General features: G+C 54.3%; 1 protein-coding gene across 1 annotated transcript in view; it reads left to right on the top strand.

The window, feature by feature from the left end:
• Positions 1-18563, top strand: part of CDH22 (cadherin 22) — a 121987-nt gene that overhangs the window by 51903 nt on the left and 51521 nt on the right. Inside the window, exons 2-3 of the mRNA XM_045528554.1 lie at positions 561-1210; positions 10447-10741. Coding sequence (XP_045384510.1) covers positions 956-1210; positions 10447-10741 — 550 coding nt within the window. The 5' untranslated portion in view covers positions 561-955. The remainder of the gene's footprint in view (positions 1-560; positions 1211-10446; positions 10742-18563) is intronic.

The raw sequence follows: 18563 nt of genomic DNA, 5'->3' as shown, positions 1-18563 counted from the left end.
GACTCAGGTGCTCCATACCCAGAAGGGGCTGCGGGGGCTGTGGCACGTCAGAGGGGCTTCCCTGGGCTCCTGCTAGGGATGGACGGCCTCTCTGTGCTGCTACGGGAGGGCAGGAGCCTGGGTGCCGGAGTCTGTGCACCAGGAGGCCTGGGTCTCGCAGCTCTTGAAGACCCCTCCTAGAAGCACCTGGGGTGGGGGATTTCTGGGGGCTGGGCTGGATAGATTGTCAGGCAGGGGCAGGGTGACAGCTCCTAAGGTGCCTGCTTCTGTGGGCCTGCGGGCTAGTGAAGGACCACCAAGCTGGAGCTGGGTGAGGGGCTATGACAAGGGGCAGGAGGGGCTGGCAGGGGGTGGGAGCGGGTGTGATGGGAGAAGAAAGGATCCCTGGCAGGGGGTGGGGGAGAGGGGCGCCTGCCGGGCTAGGGGCTCCAAGAAGACGGGGACCACTGTGTGTCACTACAGTGCCAGGCACACGGTAGGTGTTTAATTGGTACCTGCAGGACTCACCTTGCCTCCCCTCACACAGAGCCCCCTCTGAAGCTCTCTTGTTTCTCTTGCAGGCTCCTGATGGATGAGGAAGGCCCCTAGTCCTCAAGGATCGGCAGGCCCCAACCGGCACCGTCTCTGCGCGGGGACCATGGCCCACGGCCGGCTCCGGAGCTGCGGAGGCGCCGCCTGGTGATCTGCACGCGGCGAGGCGCGGGGGTCGCGGGCGGGGACCCCGGGGGCCGTCCATGCCCCGGTGCGGCCGCGCCCCCTCCCCCTCCAGCCGGGCGCGCCCGCCGGGCGGCGGTCTGGGCCACGGGCCTGTCCGGGGGGCCCCGTCGGGGGCGGCGTCCCGGCGGCCGCGCTGAGGCCACCATGTGACACCGCGCCGCTTCGTGGTGCGACCGAGCGGCGGCGCCCTGGTGCCTCCGGTCCATGCTCCCGGGCCCCGGCCCCGCGCAGGCCAAGCATGAGGCCGCGGCCCGACGGGAGGGGGCTCCTCGCGGGAGCCGCGCTGTCGCCTGCGCTGCTGCTGCTGCTGCTGCTGCCGCCGCCGCCGCCGCTGCTGGGGCGCCTGGGGGCAGCGGGCACGCCCGCGCCGTCGGAGCCCGGGGCTCGGCAGGACGGCGCGCCGGGCGCGGGCCGCGTGAAGCGCGGCTGGGTGTGGAACCAGTTCTTCGTGGTGGAGGAGTACACGGGCACCGAGCCCCTGTACGTGGGCAAGGTAAAGTGGGGCCCCACGCCCGCCCCCAGGACCCGGGGACGCCCAGTGGCAGATGCGAGAGACCCTAGTTCCCAGCCCTCTAAATCCCTACCCGCCTCCCCCGCGCGTGCCTCCTTCCAGTGGCTCCCCCCGGCCAGGGGCAGACAACTGCGCCATGACCCCAGCCCCCTCCTCCACCCCATGCCCTTCCCTAGTCCCCCTCCCTTTTGCCTCTTAGAGAGGAGAGGTGAGTAGGTAAAGCCAGTCCCTCTTCTAGCGAGATGCAGGTGGAATTTAGAACAAGTCTGCAAATCTGATCATCCCCCACACATTCTCTGCTTAAAATTCTTCAATAGCTTCCCCTGCAGTTGGGGTCAAGCCCAAATTCCATCCCATTGACTGCAAAGGTCTGGCTCCTCCTCCAGCCCCCTCTCCTGCCACTCTCTCTGAGTTCCAGCCACACCACGCTTCTGAGGGTCGCCTTTCTGAGGTCCCTCCAATGCCCCATGCACTCTCCTGCTACTGCCCCTTTGCCTAGGCTGTTTCCTCGCCTTGAACAGCTCTTTCCTGCCCCCGCACACCGCAAGTCTCAGCCCAAATGCCACTTCCTTAGAGAAGCCCTTCCCGATGACACCAGGCCAGGACAGATCCCCCGTTACATGCCCTCTGAGGCCCTGGCATCTGTCCTTCATAACACTTCAATTATGCATGTGTTTGTTTGATTGTGCAATTAATATGTCTTTCCTATTAGACCGTGTTTGTTTTGCTCACCATTAATTCCCCGGTGCCTAGCACAGACATTGCTCGCAAACTGCTCATTAAATGAACGAATGAATGAATGAAAGCTACTTTCTCAAACTCTCTGAATAAATGCTGGTAAGTCTGGCTGAAGATCTGTGCCCTAGGAGTATAAGGAGCAGAGAAGGACTTTTATTCATCCATTCAATCCCTGAGCCCCGTGGGGCCCGGGTGTGATGCTGGGGAAACCAAGGCAAGATCCAGCCTCTGCCATTTGGGGCTCCCCAGATTGGCAGAGGCACCTTGGTACGTGAAAAGCTTCACAAGTCAGCACCTGGCACTGATTAAATAGGACCTGTGGTCTGGCTTCATGGAAGAGAAAACATCTGAACTGGCCTTTGACATATAAGTAGGAGTTCATCAGGCTGATGGGGAGAGGGCCTGAAGGTGCCTGGTTTATTCAGAGCCTCGTCAACAGTTGAGGGGTTCAAGTGGAGGATGATCATAGGGCATGAAGGTGGAGCGGTGTTCAGGGACAGTCCTCTGGCTTTTGTTAAGGCCAATCAGCTTTCCGGAAAGTTTCGGTTGGCAGCAGGAGCAGGGGGAGATCAACTCTAGAGCTTTGCGTGTGCTTACATGAGTCGAGACTGGGAGGCTGAGCAGCGCTGAGGTGCTGGGATCAGGAGGCTGGACAGGGAAAGGAGGAAAGTCTAGGTGCAAACCTCCGGGCTGGCTTGCAGGAAACCCAGATTTTCTCTGGTCTAGACAGAGTAATCCCGAGTCCTTAGCTACTTTCCCCTCTGTACCTGTGGCTGAGGGTGATCCCCCCACAACTGAGCAAAGCAGGGATTTGACAAGATAGAGCTCAGGTAGGTTCAGGGCCTCGGTCATGATAATCCAGCAACCCAGTGGCAGAGCCTAAGACGGCTGACTGCCAGCTGGGGCTGTGAGATGGCCGGGCTGGGGACCTGGGCGAGGGTGGGGAAGGAGGGACCTATGTCGGTTACATGCCAGCTGTAGCTAATGGAGTAGCCAAAAATGCAGGCTTTGGAGAAAGACACACGGAAGGTCTGTCCACTCATTCACCATGTGACCTTGAACAAGTCACTCCCTCTCCACTAGACTCAGTTTGTGCATCCATAAACACGGGGCTCCGAGCACCGACTTCCTAAGGCGGTTGAAGATTAAAGAAGAAACTGAGCACATAAAGTGTTCAGTGTGTGGCTTGTTCGTTTTATTGTTCCCATATAAAGTACTTAACCCTTAAGGTGCAAGGTAGAAATCATCATTCCCTTTTGTAGGTGAGGAAACCGAGGCCACAGAGGGCAAAGCTGGAGAGTGGGCAAGGGCCTTAGCCAGGATTTGAACCCGTGTGAGTTGGAGTTTTTAAGCCTCCAAAAAGAAAAAAGAGAGACCGGTCCCAGCCTGGTTCTCCAGACCTGTCTCAGACCTGCAGGCCTGGGAAAAGGCCTTTGGTCCAGGAGAACCCCAGAGAGACAGGGAAGAACTGTGACACATCTGCCCAAATGTCAGATGAGATGGTTGTCTAAGGCCCCTCAGCCCTGTCGTCCACCCTGCAGGGGGGGCTCTGCACAGGCCTCCCCACCCCCCAGATCCTGAAAAGATGAGCAAAGCCAGCTGCTGATTCACCGCTCACAGCTGCATCCACCGAGCCTTTATCCTCTCGACAGCATGAGCCAAACCCCACCCCCATCTCCTGGAACCACAGTCTGTCTGCACGGGGAGGGCCCGCGTAAGTCCCTTTATGATAACAAGGGGAAACTGAGGCCCAGAGGCAGAGAAGATTGTGCCAGGGCCACACAGCAACACAGTGACAGAACCAACCCAAGAAACCAGGTCTCCTGACACCAGCTCCATGCTCGCTTCCAGAGTCCTGTATGCAGTGGAGCCAAGCATTGTGCCGGGCCTGGGGCCTTGCCTCCCCTCATAGCAACCTCTCAGTGTTCCCACTGCTGTCCTGACTTCCTGTATTCCTCCTCCAGCACCTGCACCCAGAGCTCCCGCTCTCTTACTCTCAAGGCCACCTCCAGAAAAGCATGAGGAAGAAGTTTCCACCTCTTTGCAAACGTTTGTCCAATGCGTACTTTCCTTTGAGAGGCACTGGCATGTGTGGCTTAAGGAGGTAACTGGAGCCGGACTGCCTGGGCCCCAGCCCCAGCCCTGCTGCTATGAGCTCTCTGACCTTGGCATATCGCAGCTGTCATTGCTACCCCTCGGTAGGGGGTTGATTCCAGGACCTCCCCAGGACAGCAAAATCCAAGGCTGCTCAAGTCCCTGATGTACAATGACATAGCATTAGCATATAACCTACTCACGTGCCCCTGAATACTTGACATCATCTGTAGATGACTTATCAAGCCTAATACAGTGTAAATGCTGTGTAAATAGTTGTTATACTGTATTGTTTAGGGAATAGTGACAAGAAAAAAACCCGTACATGTTCGGTACAGACACAGTTTTTTTTCAAATATTTTTAATCCTTGGTTGGTTGAATCCATGGAGACAGAACCTGTGGATACGGAAGGCTGACGGTATTTACCCTCTCTGGGCCTCAGTTTCCTTAGCTGTTGAGTGAGGTTATTACCAGGACCTGACTCAAAGGGTCATGGTGAGGATTCGATGAGTTAGCCTGTGTCAGGCACCTAGAATAGCACCCCACTCCCGGCACGTGCTTGGAAAGGATTAGCTTTTATTATTATAGGTCTCACCTGATGTCTCCACCACCTCGAGTATACCTTCTACACAGGTACTACGAGCCCCTGCCCCAAATCCAAGAAGACTTCTTGGCAACCTGACGTCCTAGTTTCTCACCCCGTAGTCAGGGGCGAGGTGCGGGGGGCCTTGTCATTAGCCCAACCCCTACCCTAGGAATATGAGCTTGGGCTTTTAAAAACCACCCGTCCCCTTCCCAGCCGAGTCCCGCCTAGGTACGCGTGCCGGTGTGCGCGTGCATAGGCACACGCTCGTACCACGCGCTCTCGCTCTTCCGGGATGAAGGACTTCACCGCGGTTTCAGTGAATTCACTTCCTCCTGGTCCCCCCCACCCCAGGGAGCCGCTCGGAGCATCCGTCCTTGTCGAATTCCAAAGGTAACTTAGCAACAGCACCATCCGCGGAGTGAACCCCAGTAACCTATTTTACAGGCGCCTCCTCCATCACTCACCGCCGGCTCCTGTCGGCACCCACAGGAACCACGGGCCCCGAGGTTGTCCCCGAGGCCCCAGACAAACTGCTCCCGCCTCAGTCCTGCCCCCGTCAGTAGCCCCAGCCCACCTCTCCCCTGCACCTTCTCACGACACCCACCCTCAAAGCAACCTCCCAGCATTTCCATAAAATCTGGGTACTTTGACTAATCCCTTTTCCAAACTATAATTTCCCCCGAGGCTTCTGTCAGCTGGATGTGGATTTTGTAGGATTTTTAATTTTTTTTTTAAAAAAAAAGATAGAATTATGGGGTCAGCACTTATGACCAACTCCTGTGGGCGGTGAGATCTATTTTAGATATACGGCAGGATTAAAGTGGGGAGGAGAGCACATTTAATTAAGTTGCTAATATTTAAAGAAAATTGATGAACTCCTGGTTTACGAGTAGCACCGGCGTGAATAGACCCCTCATTCCGGGGGAGGCTTTTTATTTGATTTGCTTTCCGTTTAAATCCTGGACTCATTTTATTTGCGTAGCCGCACTGTCCGTTTAATTGTCTTTAATAAGGGAAACGTAACTCTGCTCGAATTTAATTTTGATTTAATTAGGAGGAAGTAATTAATGGCCTCGTAAATCCCATTTTTCAGCCCCCTGGGATGAGAAACCATCACTCCTGTGTTTTTCATGTTGTTTATGATCAAGGGATGGGGCTTCGGGGGGGGATTTCTCCTCCAGGGCTGGCCACACTTGATGTAGCGGTAAGAACTCCGGATGTTGTGTCAGCCAGGCCTCGGGGGTGCGTCTTGTTAGCTGTGTGACTTCAGGTGGGGTTTCGGCCCTCTCCACCTGCCGTTCGCCAGTCTGAATAATGTCTGATGCACAGGGTCATTGCGAGGCATGACTGAGATAGCAGTAAGGGGTCCACAGCTGTGCCTGGTGTCACAGGCTCCTGGCTACTGCCATCCCCAGTCTAGCTCATGTGTACCTGGGATTTATCGGAATGGCTGGATCCTCCAGAATCCCAGAGGACAGTGGGGGATTCTAATGACAGTTGTATATTTCATTATCCATTTACTCAGCATGTTTGGTGCTGTGCCCTGTGCTGGGTGCTGGGGATATGGGAACAAACAGCCCCGTGCTCCACCTGCAGGGAGCTTGCGGTCTCACCCTCTCAAGTGTGTGCACGTGTGCACACACACTCACGTTCAACTCTCCCGCCCCCTGTATTTTCTCTGCAGGCCTTGTCAGGGTACCAGGTGTGGGGAGTTTAAACAGAGACAAATCAAACTTAGCCCATGCCTGAGGCCCATGTCAGCTGGGGACACACAGATGGGCAACACTAGGTGTTACAGGGGCTCATGGAGTAGAGGGGCAGGGACAGAGCAGGGTGAGGGCTCTTTGACCAAATGGGAGGGCATCCGAGAGTGCTGCCTGGAGGAGGAAACAAGCTGAATCTAAGAGAACAAGAAGGTGTTGGATGATGGCCCTTGCACCTCCCATGGGTCAGGATTAGAGTCTTTGGTTCTCGTGTCAGGACACAAGGGGATGAACTAGGTGACCCCTCAACCCCTCCTGAGACCAGGGTAGAAAAAGGGGAGGAATATACATTGAGCACCCACTGTGTGACAGGAGCTTCCTTATATTATGAATCTTCAGCATCTATGGGGAAGCAGTCCGATCTACAGATGAGAAAACTGAGGCTCAGAGAAGGGTAGCTACTTTCCCAGGGCCATGCAGAGGTGAAGCCGGCACCCAGCTGCTCCTGACCCCAAACGCATCATCTGTCCTGATTTGCAATTTGAGGTTCTTTTCTGAGTGACAAAACGGAGGCTCAGAGAGGAGAGGCCCGCTGGAGGCAGGGTGAAGACTGGTGTCAAGGCTGCTCGCCGAGCAGTGCAACCCAGCGACAGCCCCACACCCACCCAGTCCTTCCTCTTTTCTCCTCATTTCCACAACCACATTTCCAGAAGTTGCAGGAGGACCAGCCTGCACTTTGAAGTCAAACAGACCTGGGCCTGTCTCAGTCTCTTCACCTGGAAAATGGGGAGACATTAACACACTCCACAAAGTCAAGTTAGATTTCAGCAGACAGCCTGCAACACGTGTCTGGCACATAGTAGGTCTCAGTAAGTGAGAGCATCATCCTCCAGCCTCCACTCACAGCTGAGCGCCTTGAGAAATATCTTCCTAGGGCAGAGCCAGAGATGCTCCCTCTCCACTCTGGAGCCAGGACCCAGGCAGGCAGGGCAGGGCAGACAGCCCCAGCCCAGGAGCTGCATCCATAGCTCCCAGCTCTTAGTGCCCTCCCTCCCAGGCGGATTGGCCCCGTCTGACTCTGCAGTCCCCGGAGATCAGCCACCGGGCCCCAGCATGAGCTGTGTGTCATACTTCATAGAAGAACATCGATGACATCACCGCTGGGTTCCACTCCCTCCTCTCCACTCCCCACTTGTCAGTGATCCCTGTCTGGGGTCTGAATTAAAATGTCAAGGGCTGCAGGGACATGATGGAAACCCAGGAGACAGGGAAGGAAACAACCATTTACAGAGTGCTTAGGTCATTACAAACATGTTCTCATTTAATCCTCACCACACCTGTGCCAGGTAAGGCTGGATCTGATTTCTCAGGTGGGAAAACGGGCTCAAAGAGGTAAGATTAATAAGCCCGTGGTCACAACATTAGTGAGTATTAAAGTGGGGAGCTTGGCTTCCCACACTTAGCTAAGTGATACAGCAAATGATTTCACCTCTCTGTGCCTCAGTTTTGTCATCTGAGAAATGGGAATAATAATGTTTCACAGGGCAATGACACAGGCTAATAAGATTATGGCTGTGAAGCATCCCCCCCCCAAATAGTGACTATCCTACCACACTTCTCAGAAATCTTTGCTCGTTACATAAGCAGCCAACAGATCTGATTGGGAAGTGGATAGAAACACCCAAGATGGAACAGATTCACTCTCTCCCCTCCCATCTCCCTTGAGCAAAGGTGGGAGAAAAGCATAAACAGCAAACAGGAGAGACAGGTCTCCTCATCCCCAGCACTGCCAGTGATTCAGGGCTGACGTCCTGAGATAATTTTATTGGGGGCATTAAACTGAGTTATGAGGTTTTTACAATCCAGCCACTTATGAGAAATCTATTAACAGTAACTGGACAGGAAGAAGGCTTCTCAGTGGAGCCCAGGACGGGCATTAATTGGGGCAATCTATAACAGGACGGGGACCCAGAAAGGTTCCACCAGACGCCTCCATTTACTCCCCGCAATTTCTGCTGAGAATCAGCAGACTCGCCAAAAAGAGAGAGATGCCCATTAATCGGCTAATGAAATATGAAAATGTTTATGGGCCATTCAATCTTCCAAATGGCACTTCTATAATCCACCTTTCAGACACAAAGTTCCACCAGCAGAATTTATACCCAGGCTCCTCCCGCGTGGCAGGGGATGGGCTTTCATCCCCCTTCGTGACAACTTCATTGGCAGCTGTTCTCCTGCCTGGTGGGCCAGGCCCACAGCGCCCCGCCCTGAAAGGAACTTCAGGGATTCTCTCGTTCCCGTCCCATCTCCACGGAAGCTTAGAGAGAAGCTCAAAGTCGCTGGTTTCGTCGGGATGGATTTCCCTCTGCTCAGGTCTGCCTCGGAGATTTGGGCATCAGAGGATAAGGATTTAGGTGTTTCTGTTTGCAAGAAAACACGCTTCTTGCTGCTTCCTCACCCAGGAGATCTCAGGGCAGTGGAAACAGCCTGAGATCCAGAGCCTAATGGTGCCTCAGTTGCATCCCAGTTATATATAGGTAACATTTAGTAGTAATATAATAATAACGCTAGCTACCATTTATTGGACACTTATTATGTCTCAGGCAGGCCTGATTTTCAGCTAGTACAAATGGGTGTAGTTGAGCTGGTTGTTAAAATAGTAGAAAACTTCCATACCTGCGATAAATACTCCCGCTCCCACACCCCAACGCTCAGCCGCTCGGACCTCTCTATGATGCAGCAACTAGAAGATTCCTGCCTGCCAGGTGGGGCCCTGCTGCACCACCATTCTGTGGGCAGTCCCCTGCCACGCTGGCTGGGAAACATAAATGTCACATGGTGCCCGGCAGCTGCTGAGGGCCTTATGCGGGGTCTTGGTTCAATAGCTCCAGGAGGGAGGCGCTGTTAGGATTCCCATGTTACAGCTGAAGCGACCAAGGCCCAGAGAGGTGCAGTGACTTGGGGAAGGGACACACAGGGAGATGATGCCACAGCCAAGGCTAGGCCAGGCTGCACTGCCTGTCCCTTCCCGTGGGCTCCTCTCCAGAGGCGTTAGGATGGGGTGAGGAAGTCCTGGCTGTGGGCCAGGCCAGCTCCTCCAGTGGTCTGACCTTGAGGAAATCATCCCACTTCTCTGATCCCCAGTAGGAAAATGAAGGAAAAAAAATCCTTAAAATGAGGGTAGCAAAACCTACTTCAGTAGGTTTTTTAAAAAGAGTCCTGAACCGGGTAAGTCTATAAATTGCTTAGCACAGCGCCTGGTGCATGTGGGTGCTCCTTCAGTCTGCATCCCCTCTCCTCTGTCCCTGTGCTCCCTGTCCTCACCATGTGCCACTTCGTGAGCCTGGCTCTCCATATGCCCAGATGTGTCAGATGCCACCCCTAACCTCCCGGGGCTCAGAGTCTAGGGAGAGGTGGACCTGGAAGTTGGTTAGAAATGCAGACTCTGAGACCGCATCCCAGGAGTCAGAGTCCATACTTTACCAAGTTCCCGGGTGATTTGCACACACATGAAGTTGGGGAAATGCTGGCTACAGTCCTCTTGCATGGCTGGAGGCTTGATCGAGGTGGCGTGATGTACTGAGAGATCTTGGAGGGGAATTGCCAGGTGGTAGCGGCGGGATCCAGAGAAGGTTTCTGGGCAAGGTGGCATTGGAGCTGAGCCTTGTGGGACGAGTAGACTTTCAGTAGGCAGAGAAATGAGGCGAGGGGCTCGAACCAGGAGCCCCAGGGCTCTGCGTGCCGAGGGACAGAGAGGTGTGGAGGTGGCTCAGGACTTCTTTATAGGCAATGGGAGCCCTGGAAGGGCTGCAAGCAGGAGCGGCCATGTTCAGATCTGCCTCCGGGCTGGTAGCTCTGGGTGCAGAGGGGAAGGTAGATTACAGGGGTGGGGCTGGAGCAGGGAGAGCCATCGAGGGCTGGGGAAACACTCCGGACCAGAGACAGCCAGAGCCGGACTGCAGTGAGCACGGCTGCCCTGGCCTCAGTGTGCTGGAGAAGAGATGTGCTTAGGGACAGACCCCCAGTGGGACTGCAGGGGGAAGGCGGGAAGGAGCTTCCTCCCCAGCCTCCCCCCACCTCCCTCCTGCCTCCCCAGATCCACTCGGACTCAGACGAGGGCGACGGGGCCATCAAGTACACCATCTCAGGCGAGGGCGCGGGGACCATCTTCCTGATCGACGAGCTGACCGGTGACATCCATGCTATGGAGCGCCTGGACCGGGAGCAGAAAACCTTCTACACGCTGCGGGCCCAGGCTCGGGATCGCGCTACCAACCGCCTGCTGGAGCCCGAGTCGGAGTTCATCATCAAGGTGCAGGACATCAACGACAGCGAGCCCCGCTTCCTGCACGGCCCCTACATCGGCAGCGTGGCCGAGCTCTCGCCCACAGGTGGGCTGCGGGCTCTAGGGGCAGGGCAGGGTGACGTGCGGAGCCTGCGGGAGGTGGAGTGACTGATCCTCTAGGGAGGGGGAGGGGAGACAGGTGCTGCTGGCACAGGGCACAGGGTACAGACATGAGCCCAGGTGCCCTCTGGGGCCAGCTATCGTCCTGGACAAAGTCACACCTGTGACCTCAGCCACATGCATGGACCCAGCCCCCACGCGGACATGGACCTACACATTGACATAGTGGTATATGTGCTCGGACGTGGTCACACACCCACGCGAAGTCACACATGCCGACACAGCCACAGATCTAGACTCACCATACACCCTAGCTCCCTTCTGCACCCGCAACCCCCACTCAGGTGACATCTGGACACGATCGCACACGCAGGCACTGCTGGACACCTTGACATAGCCCTTCATGAAAGTTCAACTGCACACGGACACAGCGCGGCCCTTGGCTACCACCCCTCACAGACAGTCCCGCCTTCGGGCACACCTACAACCGGGAACAACCGTGCTGGGACGCAGCTACAGAAGCCCCAGCCACACAGCCAGACATGCCCTCACACCCTGACGTAGCCACACACAAGCCGTCACACAAAGATCTGCACAGACTTGGCCACATGCAAGAGCCACCACCAGGCATTCCCCCTGTGGGCCCGGCCCACTAGAGAGCAACCGCAGACAGGCATGGCCACAGCCAGGTGAACAACTTCCAGCAGCTTCATACGCCGCCTGCAGGGAAGCCACAACTCAGCAAGACCCAGCCACCTGGGAACAGACTTGCACAGAGATGGCTGAGCCCCCGGACACAGATTCAGTTGCGCTTACCCGAGTATGGCTGCTCCCACGCAGGGGGGCTGCGCACACACCAAATGCACATCTGCATGAAGACATCAGACACAGCTGTACTCAGAAACCCATTCACACAGCAACAGGACACTGACACTAAAGGGTGGGTGACTCTGCCTTCCGTCACTGTGGGACCCCCAGACAGTTGCCTGCCTGTCAAAGCTCCACCTAGCCTGGGGCTCCTGAGGCTCTGGTAGAAACTAGAGTCATGGGGTGAGGGGCCCAAGCCAGTAGCTGCCATCTCCTTCCCACTGTGTTACCTGAAGTCATCTGCAAGCCAGGCTACACAGGGAGCAGCCGCCCTAGGTCTCCAGCCACTCTGCCTCTCTGACTCGCTGTGGCCAAGGGCTTGGCGCTGGACCTCCCAGCTCTATGGGAGGGAGGGGTACTTACCGGGGCTCTTGGCGGAGGGTACATTCACCCCCAGCTTCCCCAGGTTGGGCCAAATCTGGCAGATTGGCAGGTAATAAACAGGCAGCCAACAGGGGAGGAGGGGGGCGTGGACCAGGGAGAAGGCGGGCACAAAGGGATGGTGAGAGAGTGGGGATCGGCACGGTGTGAATATGGGCGCAGGCTGGTATACATGTGTGCCTGATGTATGCGTGCATGCCACACGTGTGTGCAGATGTGCACACACATGGCTAGCCGAGGGGTACTTTAAGACCTGTGCATGCATGTGACACGCTACATATGTATTTGAGTATGTTCATTCATTCACTGAACAAATATTTTTTTGAGTACCTACTATATGCAAGGCACTGGGACACAGCAGTGAAAAGGCAGAAAAGACTCCCTGCTCTCATGGAGGGGACATTCTGGCCATGGAAGGTGGGCAGTAAGCAAGTAAACAAATAGGTCATTGGCCCAGTAAGACCTCTCTGAGGAGGTGACATTGAAGCAAAGACCTGAAGGAAGTGAGAGCATGGGCCCTGGGCAGAGGGAACAGCACATGCAAAGGCCCTGGGGTTTTCTACCTCTTACTTGACTCGGCATCCATGGCTTCCAACAGTCATTTCTTGCACAGGTTTTTAAGCGTTTTCACATCCCTAATCTGGGGTTGAATTCCCCCAGGAGAAGAAATGACCAGATCACGCAGACTCAGGGATTTGCCTCTTATGCTGAGCAAGCTAAATCGGTGGAGGGTCTTGTTCAGAAGAATGACACGATCTGACTTAGTTCAGACAGGGCCTCTTGGCTGGGTCATGAAGAATAGTTGGGTGGGGAAAGGGCAAGGACAGAGCGGGGTGCCCCAGAGCAGGATATTGCAATTGGCCAGGCAGGAAATGGTGGTGGCTTGGAACAAGGTGGTACCAGTGGAGGTGTTAAAAGAGGCCAACTTTTGGAACTATTGTGAAAGTGGAGCTGCAAACATTTGCTAATGGATCGGATGCAGGGTGTGAGAGGAAGAAAACTCAAGCACGGCTGTTAGGATTTTAAGTTGAGCAGTTGAATAGATGGAATTTCTATTTACTGAGAGGGGCGGAGCAGGTTTGGGGGATGAAGGGAAACCAGGACGTTGGTTTCAGACATGCCAAGTTGGAAGTACTTCCCAGGCAGCCAAGTGGAGACCACGAACAAGGCAGGTGAATATACAAGTTCAGTGGAGAGGTCTAGGCTGGAGAGGGAAATCTGGAAGTCATCAATGGCAAAGACCTGTGGAATTTCAGAGCCCAGCAAGAGCTTAGAAATTAATTTTGCAAATGGGGAAACTCGGGCTCAGAGAGACAGTGACGTGTCCAAGGTTATGCTGCAAGTCAAAGGCAGCACAAGTCCCTGACCTCCCAGGTCCAGAACCTCCCACCCCCGACTTGAACTTAGCTCCCTGCTAAGCACTGGCCTAAAAAGACGTGTCCCTGTCTCCCTCCACCCAAAACTGACTTGCAAGTTTCTGCATGGAAACAGCCAGAAAGGTGGTGCGAGCTGATGCTAGAGAAGGAAGCAGGAACCTGGGAAGGGCAAGGAGGCGACCTAAGGTTTGCATTTTAGAAAGCTCCCTCTGATGCACTGGGGAGAATGGTGGGGGATGGGAGTGATGAGGGAGGAGCAGCCCCATGTCCACCATGGTGGCGTCATCACCACTGCATTTGCACTGCAACTCTGAGAGGTGGCAGGACTGATGTTAGAATCCCCATTGAACAGATGAGAACACTGAGGCTCTGGGAGAAGAGAAGATGTAGCACTGACAGCGAGTCAGTGATGGAGGAAGCTGCTGGGCTTGGCCCCCAGGCTGTTGGTGTGAAAAGGGTCCTTGTTTCACAGGTGGGGAAACTGAGACCAAGAGAAGGGCAAGGACTCATCTAAGGTCACACAGCGAGTAGGAGGCAGGGCCAGCCCCCAGTCCGTGAGCGCCGGCCTAAGAGAGATGCAGCCCGGCCCATCTCCCTCTCTCAGCCCACTAATGCTCGCATTCCAAGTGGGAAGGAGTCGGAGGCAGGGTGACTCCATTTGGACAAGCTGGGGAACCCAAGGGGGGTGGAGAGGGGAGAAGCGGAAATTAAATTAGTTTATTTCATTTGAGCAACTTTTTGAAGGGGAAGCAAATCTGACAGGAGGGTGCTTGCGGAGATTCCAGGCGGCTTTGAAAATCAGTTGCAATTACCGAGCCTCCTGATCTAGGCTGCGGAGGGCGGGGCGGACAAGCGGCACCAGGGTCCCAGCAGCTTCGGAGATCAGAGGGAGCAGGGACGCAGCTTAGGACATGAAAGGCAGCAGCGCTGGCAAATTAAACCACTCACAGCTTAAAAGGGAAGGGAAGTGTGCCGGGGGCCTCCGATGAGCCACGCTTCTGAGGAGGGGCCGCCAGCCGCAGGGAGCCCGGTGCAGCGAAGCAGGTCCGCGCTGGCAGTCGGGAGGCCTGGCTCCGCCAGTGACCTTGGGCAGGTCCCCACCTCCTTTGGACCCGAAGTTCTCTGCTAAGCACAAAGGGGGTTCATTCAAGCAACAGATGTTTGTTGAGTGCCTACTGTGTACCAGGCACTGTCCCAGGCACTGGGGATGCTTAGGAGGCCTGCATGCTACAGCAGGGAGAGAGACAGGAAGGAAACAAACAAGCGAATGTGCAATTTGCCCGGTGGTGTGAGAACTGTGTGCAGAATAAGGGAATTGGGAGTGATTTGAGGGGAGTGCTGTTTTAGACAGAGGGGCCAGGAGAGGCCTCTCTTTCTATAAGAGGACGTTTGAACAAAGATCCAAAGGAAGGGAACCAAGGAGCTATGTGAAACAATGGCTTTCAAACTTTATTGTGCACCCAAGTTACCTGAATGCACTGCCTCCCTCCCCCAAGGGTTTCTGGTTCAGCAGGTCTGGGCTGTTAGAAATGTTTGCATTTTAAACAAATTCCCAGGTGATGCTGCCCCCCAGATGCTGCCAATCTGGGGACCACACTTAGAGAACTACTAAGCTAGAGGAAGAATGTTGCAGGCAGGAGGAAGAGCAAGTGCAAAGGTCCTGGGGCACAGTGTGTCTGTCATATTTGAGGAATAGCAGGATGGTTAGTGTAGCTGAAGGGGAGTGAGTGAGGGGGAGAGTGTCCAGGTACCTCAGGAGAGGTACCAGAAGCTGGATCATGGAGGTTTTGGTAGCCATTGAAAGGTTTTTGGTTGTACTCTGAGCGGGGTAGGGAACAAAGGAGTGACGTGGATCCAACTTGTATTATAAAAGAATGACTCTTTGGCTGCCACGTTGAAAACAGCCTCTAGGGGCGAGATTGAAAGTAGGGAGATCAGTAGGGAGGTGACTGGACCAGTGCTGGAGGTGAGGAGAGATGGGATTCCGGATGTGCGTTGAAGGTGGCACCAACAGGGTCTGTGAGGGACTGACGTGGGAGTGAGGGACAGAGGAGACAGGGATGATGCTGAAGTTTAGGGGCCTGAGCAACGGGATGAATGCTGTGGCTGAGACAGGGACTGCTCCAGGAACAAGTTTGCAGAATAAACTAAGAATTCATCTTGGGGCACGTTAAGATTGAGACCTCCACTGGAAGCCCGAGTGGGGATGTCAAGAGGACAGTTGGGCCTGTGAGCCTCGATGTCTGGGGAGGGACAGGGCTAGAGATACAACTTTGAAAGTCATCAGCAGGGAGAGGGAATTTACAGTGTGAGGCCGGAGGAAATCAACAAGAGAGTGAGCATTGATGCAGAAGAGTTGGACTAGATAATCTTTCGATGTGGGAGAGCCAGACCCCTTCCCCATTGTGTCACCACCAGTGGACAGCAAAAGGATTTCACAGGTCTCCCACACCCAGTTCAACTTGCCAGCTATGTGCGAGACACTATGTGGCACTACTGAAGATACAGAAACGAGAAATTCAATACAATGCACATTTATTAACCACCACTTTATCCTGGGCACTGCAGGGGATGTAAAGCCAAGTAATTGAATGAAATCCACAAATGTTTATTTGCACCCATTATACCCAAGGCCTCCAATGTACTTGGCTCTGTAGGGCCTGCAGAGATGAGTCACCCAGCTTAGCAAACATTTATTAGCACTTACTTTCTGTGTAGCCCCACAGAGGATAGAGAAATAAGTAGGTGCTTTTAATTCGATGAGCACATATTAGTGCCTGGAATGCACATAGCACTTTGCTAGGTATGTAGGGACACAAGACATCACCCCTGCCCTCAGCGTGGTGGCAGATCAGTTTCGCCTCTTGTGCCCACTCTGACCAATTGGTAGTGGCTGTAAGGCTGTGTTGAGTAGTCTAAGGTTTCCTTCAGGCTCAGCATAAAAGAATGCCACAATGGATTAGTGATGTCTGCCACAAGCAAAGGAAGGAGAAAGTGGTGGCATATAAGCCATAGAATGGACACTGCTGGACCATGGGATTGGGGTTCAGTAGACCGTGGAAATGTGCAGGGGCCCTGCCGCAGCCTCTTTTCCATGTATTCCAATTCCTCTGTGAGCAGCATCTTTAATAGACGGGAAGAGACTGTTTGGTAGTACAGCCTGCACTTCTTGGGATGTTCACTAAATAATAGCTATCAGCCAACACTGCTTTCACAGAGCTGTTTCTCTTTATTCTCACAATCCTGGGGAATAAGCAGGGCAGGTATTAGCATCCTCATTTTACCAATGCAGAAATAAATGCAAGAGAGATACAGTGATTTGTCTGAGACTCCGCAGTAAGAGCTGAAGCCAGACCTAGTCCCAGAACCTGGAACCAGAATCCAAGTTACTTGACTCGGCATCCATGGCTTCCAACAGTCATTTCTTGCACAGGTCTTTAAGCGTTTTCACATCCCTAATCTCATTTCATCCTCCCAGGACTCTCTTGGGTTAAAGCGTTGACATCCCCATTTTACAGCTAAGGAAACTGAGACTCAAGAGGGGAAGGAAAATAGAATTGGGTGAGAGAGCCCACTGCCTGATTCCTAAATCCAGTGCTTGGGGGATGGGGACAGAGAGGAAGAGAGGAAGGCAGGAACCAGCATGTTCCCCACAGGGCTCATTTGGGGAGGGCAGCAGCAGGCTGGGAGCCTGCAATTGTCCCGTCTGCAGCCGAGAGAGTGTGGCTCAGCAGCCCTCAGGCCCAAGCCAGGAATCAATCGCTGGCCTCTGCAGAGACAACTTCTAAAGATGTTTTTAATTAAAGTCCAGGAAGATCTATATGTGCAATATCTCCTTGCCTAGCAACGGCACTGGCGCTCACCCCCCGGGTTGGGGGAATGGGACAGGAGGTTTCTGGTGGGGAGAGGCAGAAGAGAGGAGCAAAAGCCTTGGCCCTCAGGAGTGGGCCCTGTGGCCCGGGTGATCTGGACAGGGAAGCGTGTATCCATGTCTCTCTTTGTCTTTTCCATCAACAAATCGTTCAACAAACATGAGCACCCCTTCTACGCCAGGCCCTGTGCCCACATGGCACTGGGGTGCCAAGGTGATACAGCTACCAACCTGCCCTCCAAGGGTGTAGCACATAGTAGTTGCTCTATAGATGTTGGGGGAATAAATGGGACTGAGTCATGAGCAAAAAATATTTACTTTCTGCCAGTGGCAGAGGGATGCTATGTTGCTGTCCCAAACAAACGAGGTCACTAGACTATGTCACAGAGGGCCACATGTCAATGTGGAGAGGACAGAAGAACTTGCAGGTCTCAATTTGGGGTGGTAGGGGAGTGTCTTTCTCAGTGGATGTGTCAGATGCACACAAACTCAAGGATTGCCTGGATGGGCAAGTCCATGGCTGGGATCCACAAGGAAAGAAAGAATGAAGCAGGGGCCGGGGGGTGTTCAGGAGTTCCCCGGAGCCCCTGGAGAAGGGGGTTTGCAGCATAGGGGTCCCTCACCTCATAGGCCAAACCTCATCTTTCTGTTCCTTGTCCCTCGTCCCACTCACCCTACCCTCACTTCACATATGTCGCTGTCTTTGCTCCATTTTCTCCATCTCTGTTTCTGTGTAACTCTGGTTTCCTACTTAACCTCTGTGTTTCTACCTCTTTCTGTCAAACTCTCTCTGTCCCACTGTCCATCCTTCTGTATCTCTGTCCCCCTGACCCTCGACTCTCCATCTCTGACCCACTTCCTTGGCCCCTGTCTTTGCACCACCTTCTCTGTCACTTGTCTCTGGACCTGCTCCTCCGTGCAGCCACTTGCCTGAGTCTCCTGTGCATCATCCGTCTGCATTAGGCTGCCCTGGGCGGGCGGCTGGAAGCAGGGTCAAAGCCGGCCCAGCCGCCAGCGCTGTAAGTGATGATCGAAGAGGGAGCTGGGAGGAGGGCAGACAGGGGGGAGTTTGAGAAGGGGCTTGTTTCCTGTGTAATCTGAGCGTTCCCAGGGACTCGACAAGTGGTTTTTAATTTTTAATAGAAAGCATTCCGAGCAGCGCTGGCAGCAGCAGGGGGTGGGACTCATTTTTTATAAATGTTTGAGAAGCTAAATGTGAGCCTAGGGTTTCCCCAGCCCCAGCAGGGTGGCAAAGGGAGGTAGGGAAGAGGCAGGATGATGATAATTACAAACGTCTTCATAATAATGACACT

This window comes from Lemur catta, chromosome 17 (assembly GCF_020740605.2).
Source record: "Lemur catta isolate mLemCat1 chromosome 17, mLemCat1.pri, whole genome shotgun sequence".
NCBI classification, from domain to species: Eukaryota; Metazoa; Chordata; class Mammalia; order Primates; family Lemuridae; genus Lemur; species Lemur catta.
The sequence above is the reverse complement of the archived record's forward strand: the minus strand, read 5'-3'. Positions and strand labels throughout refer to the sequence as shown.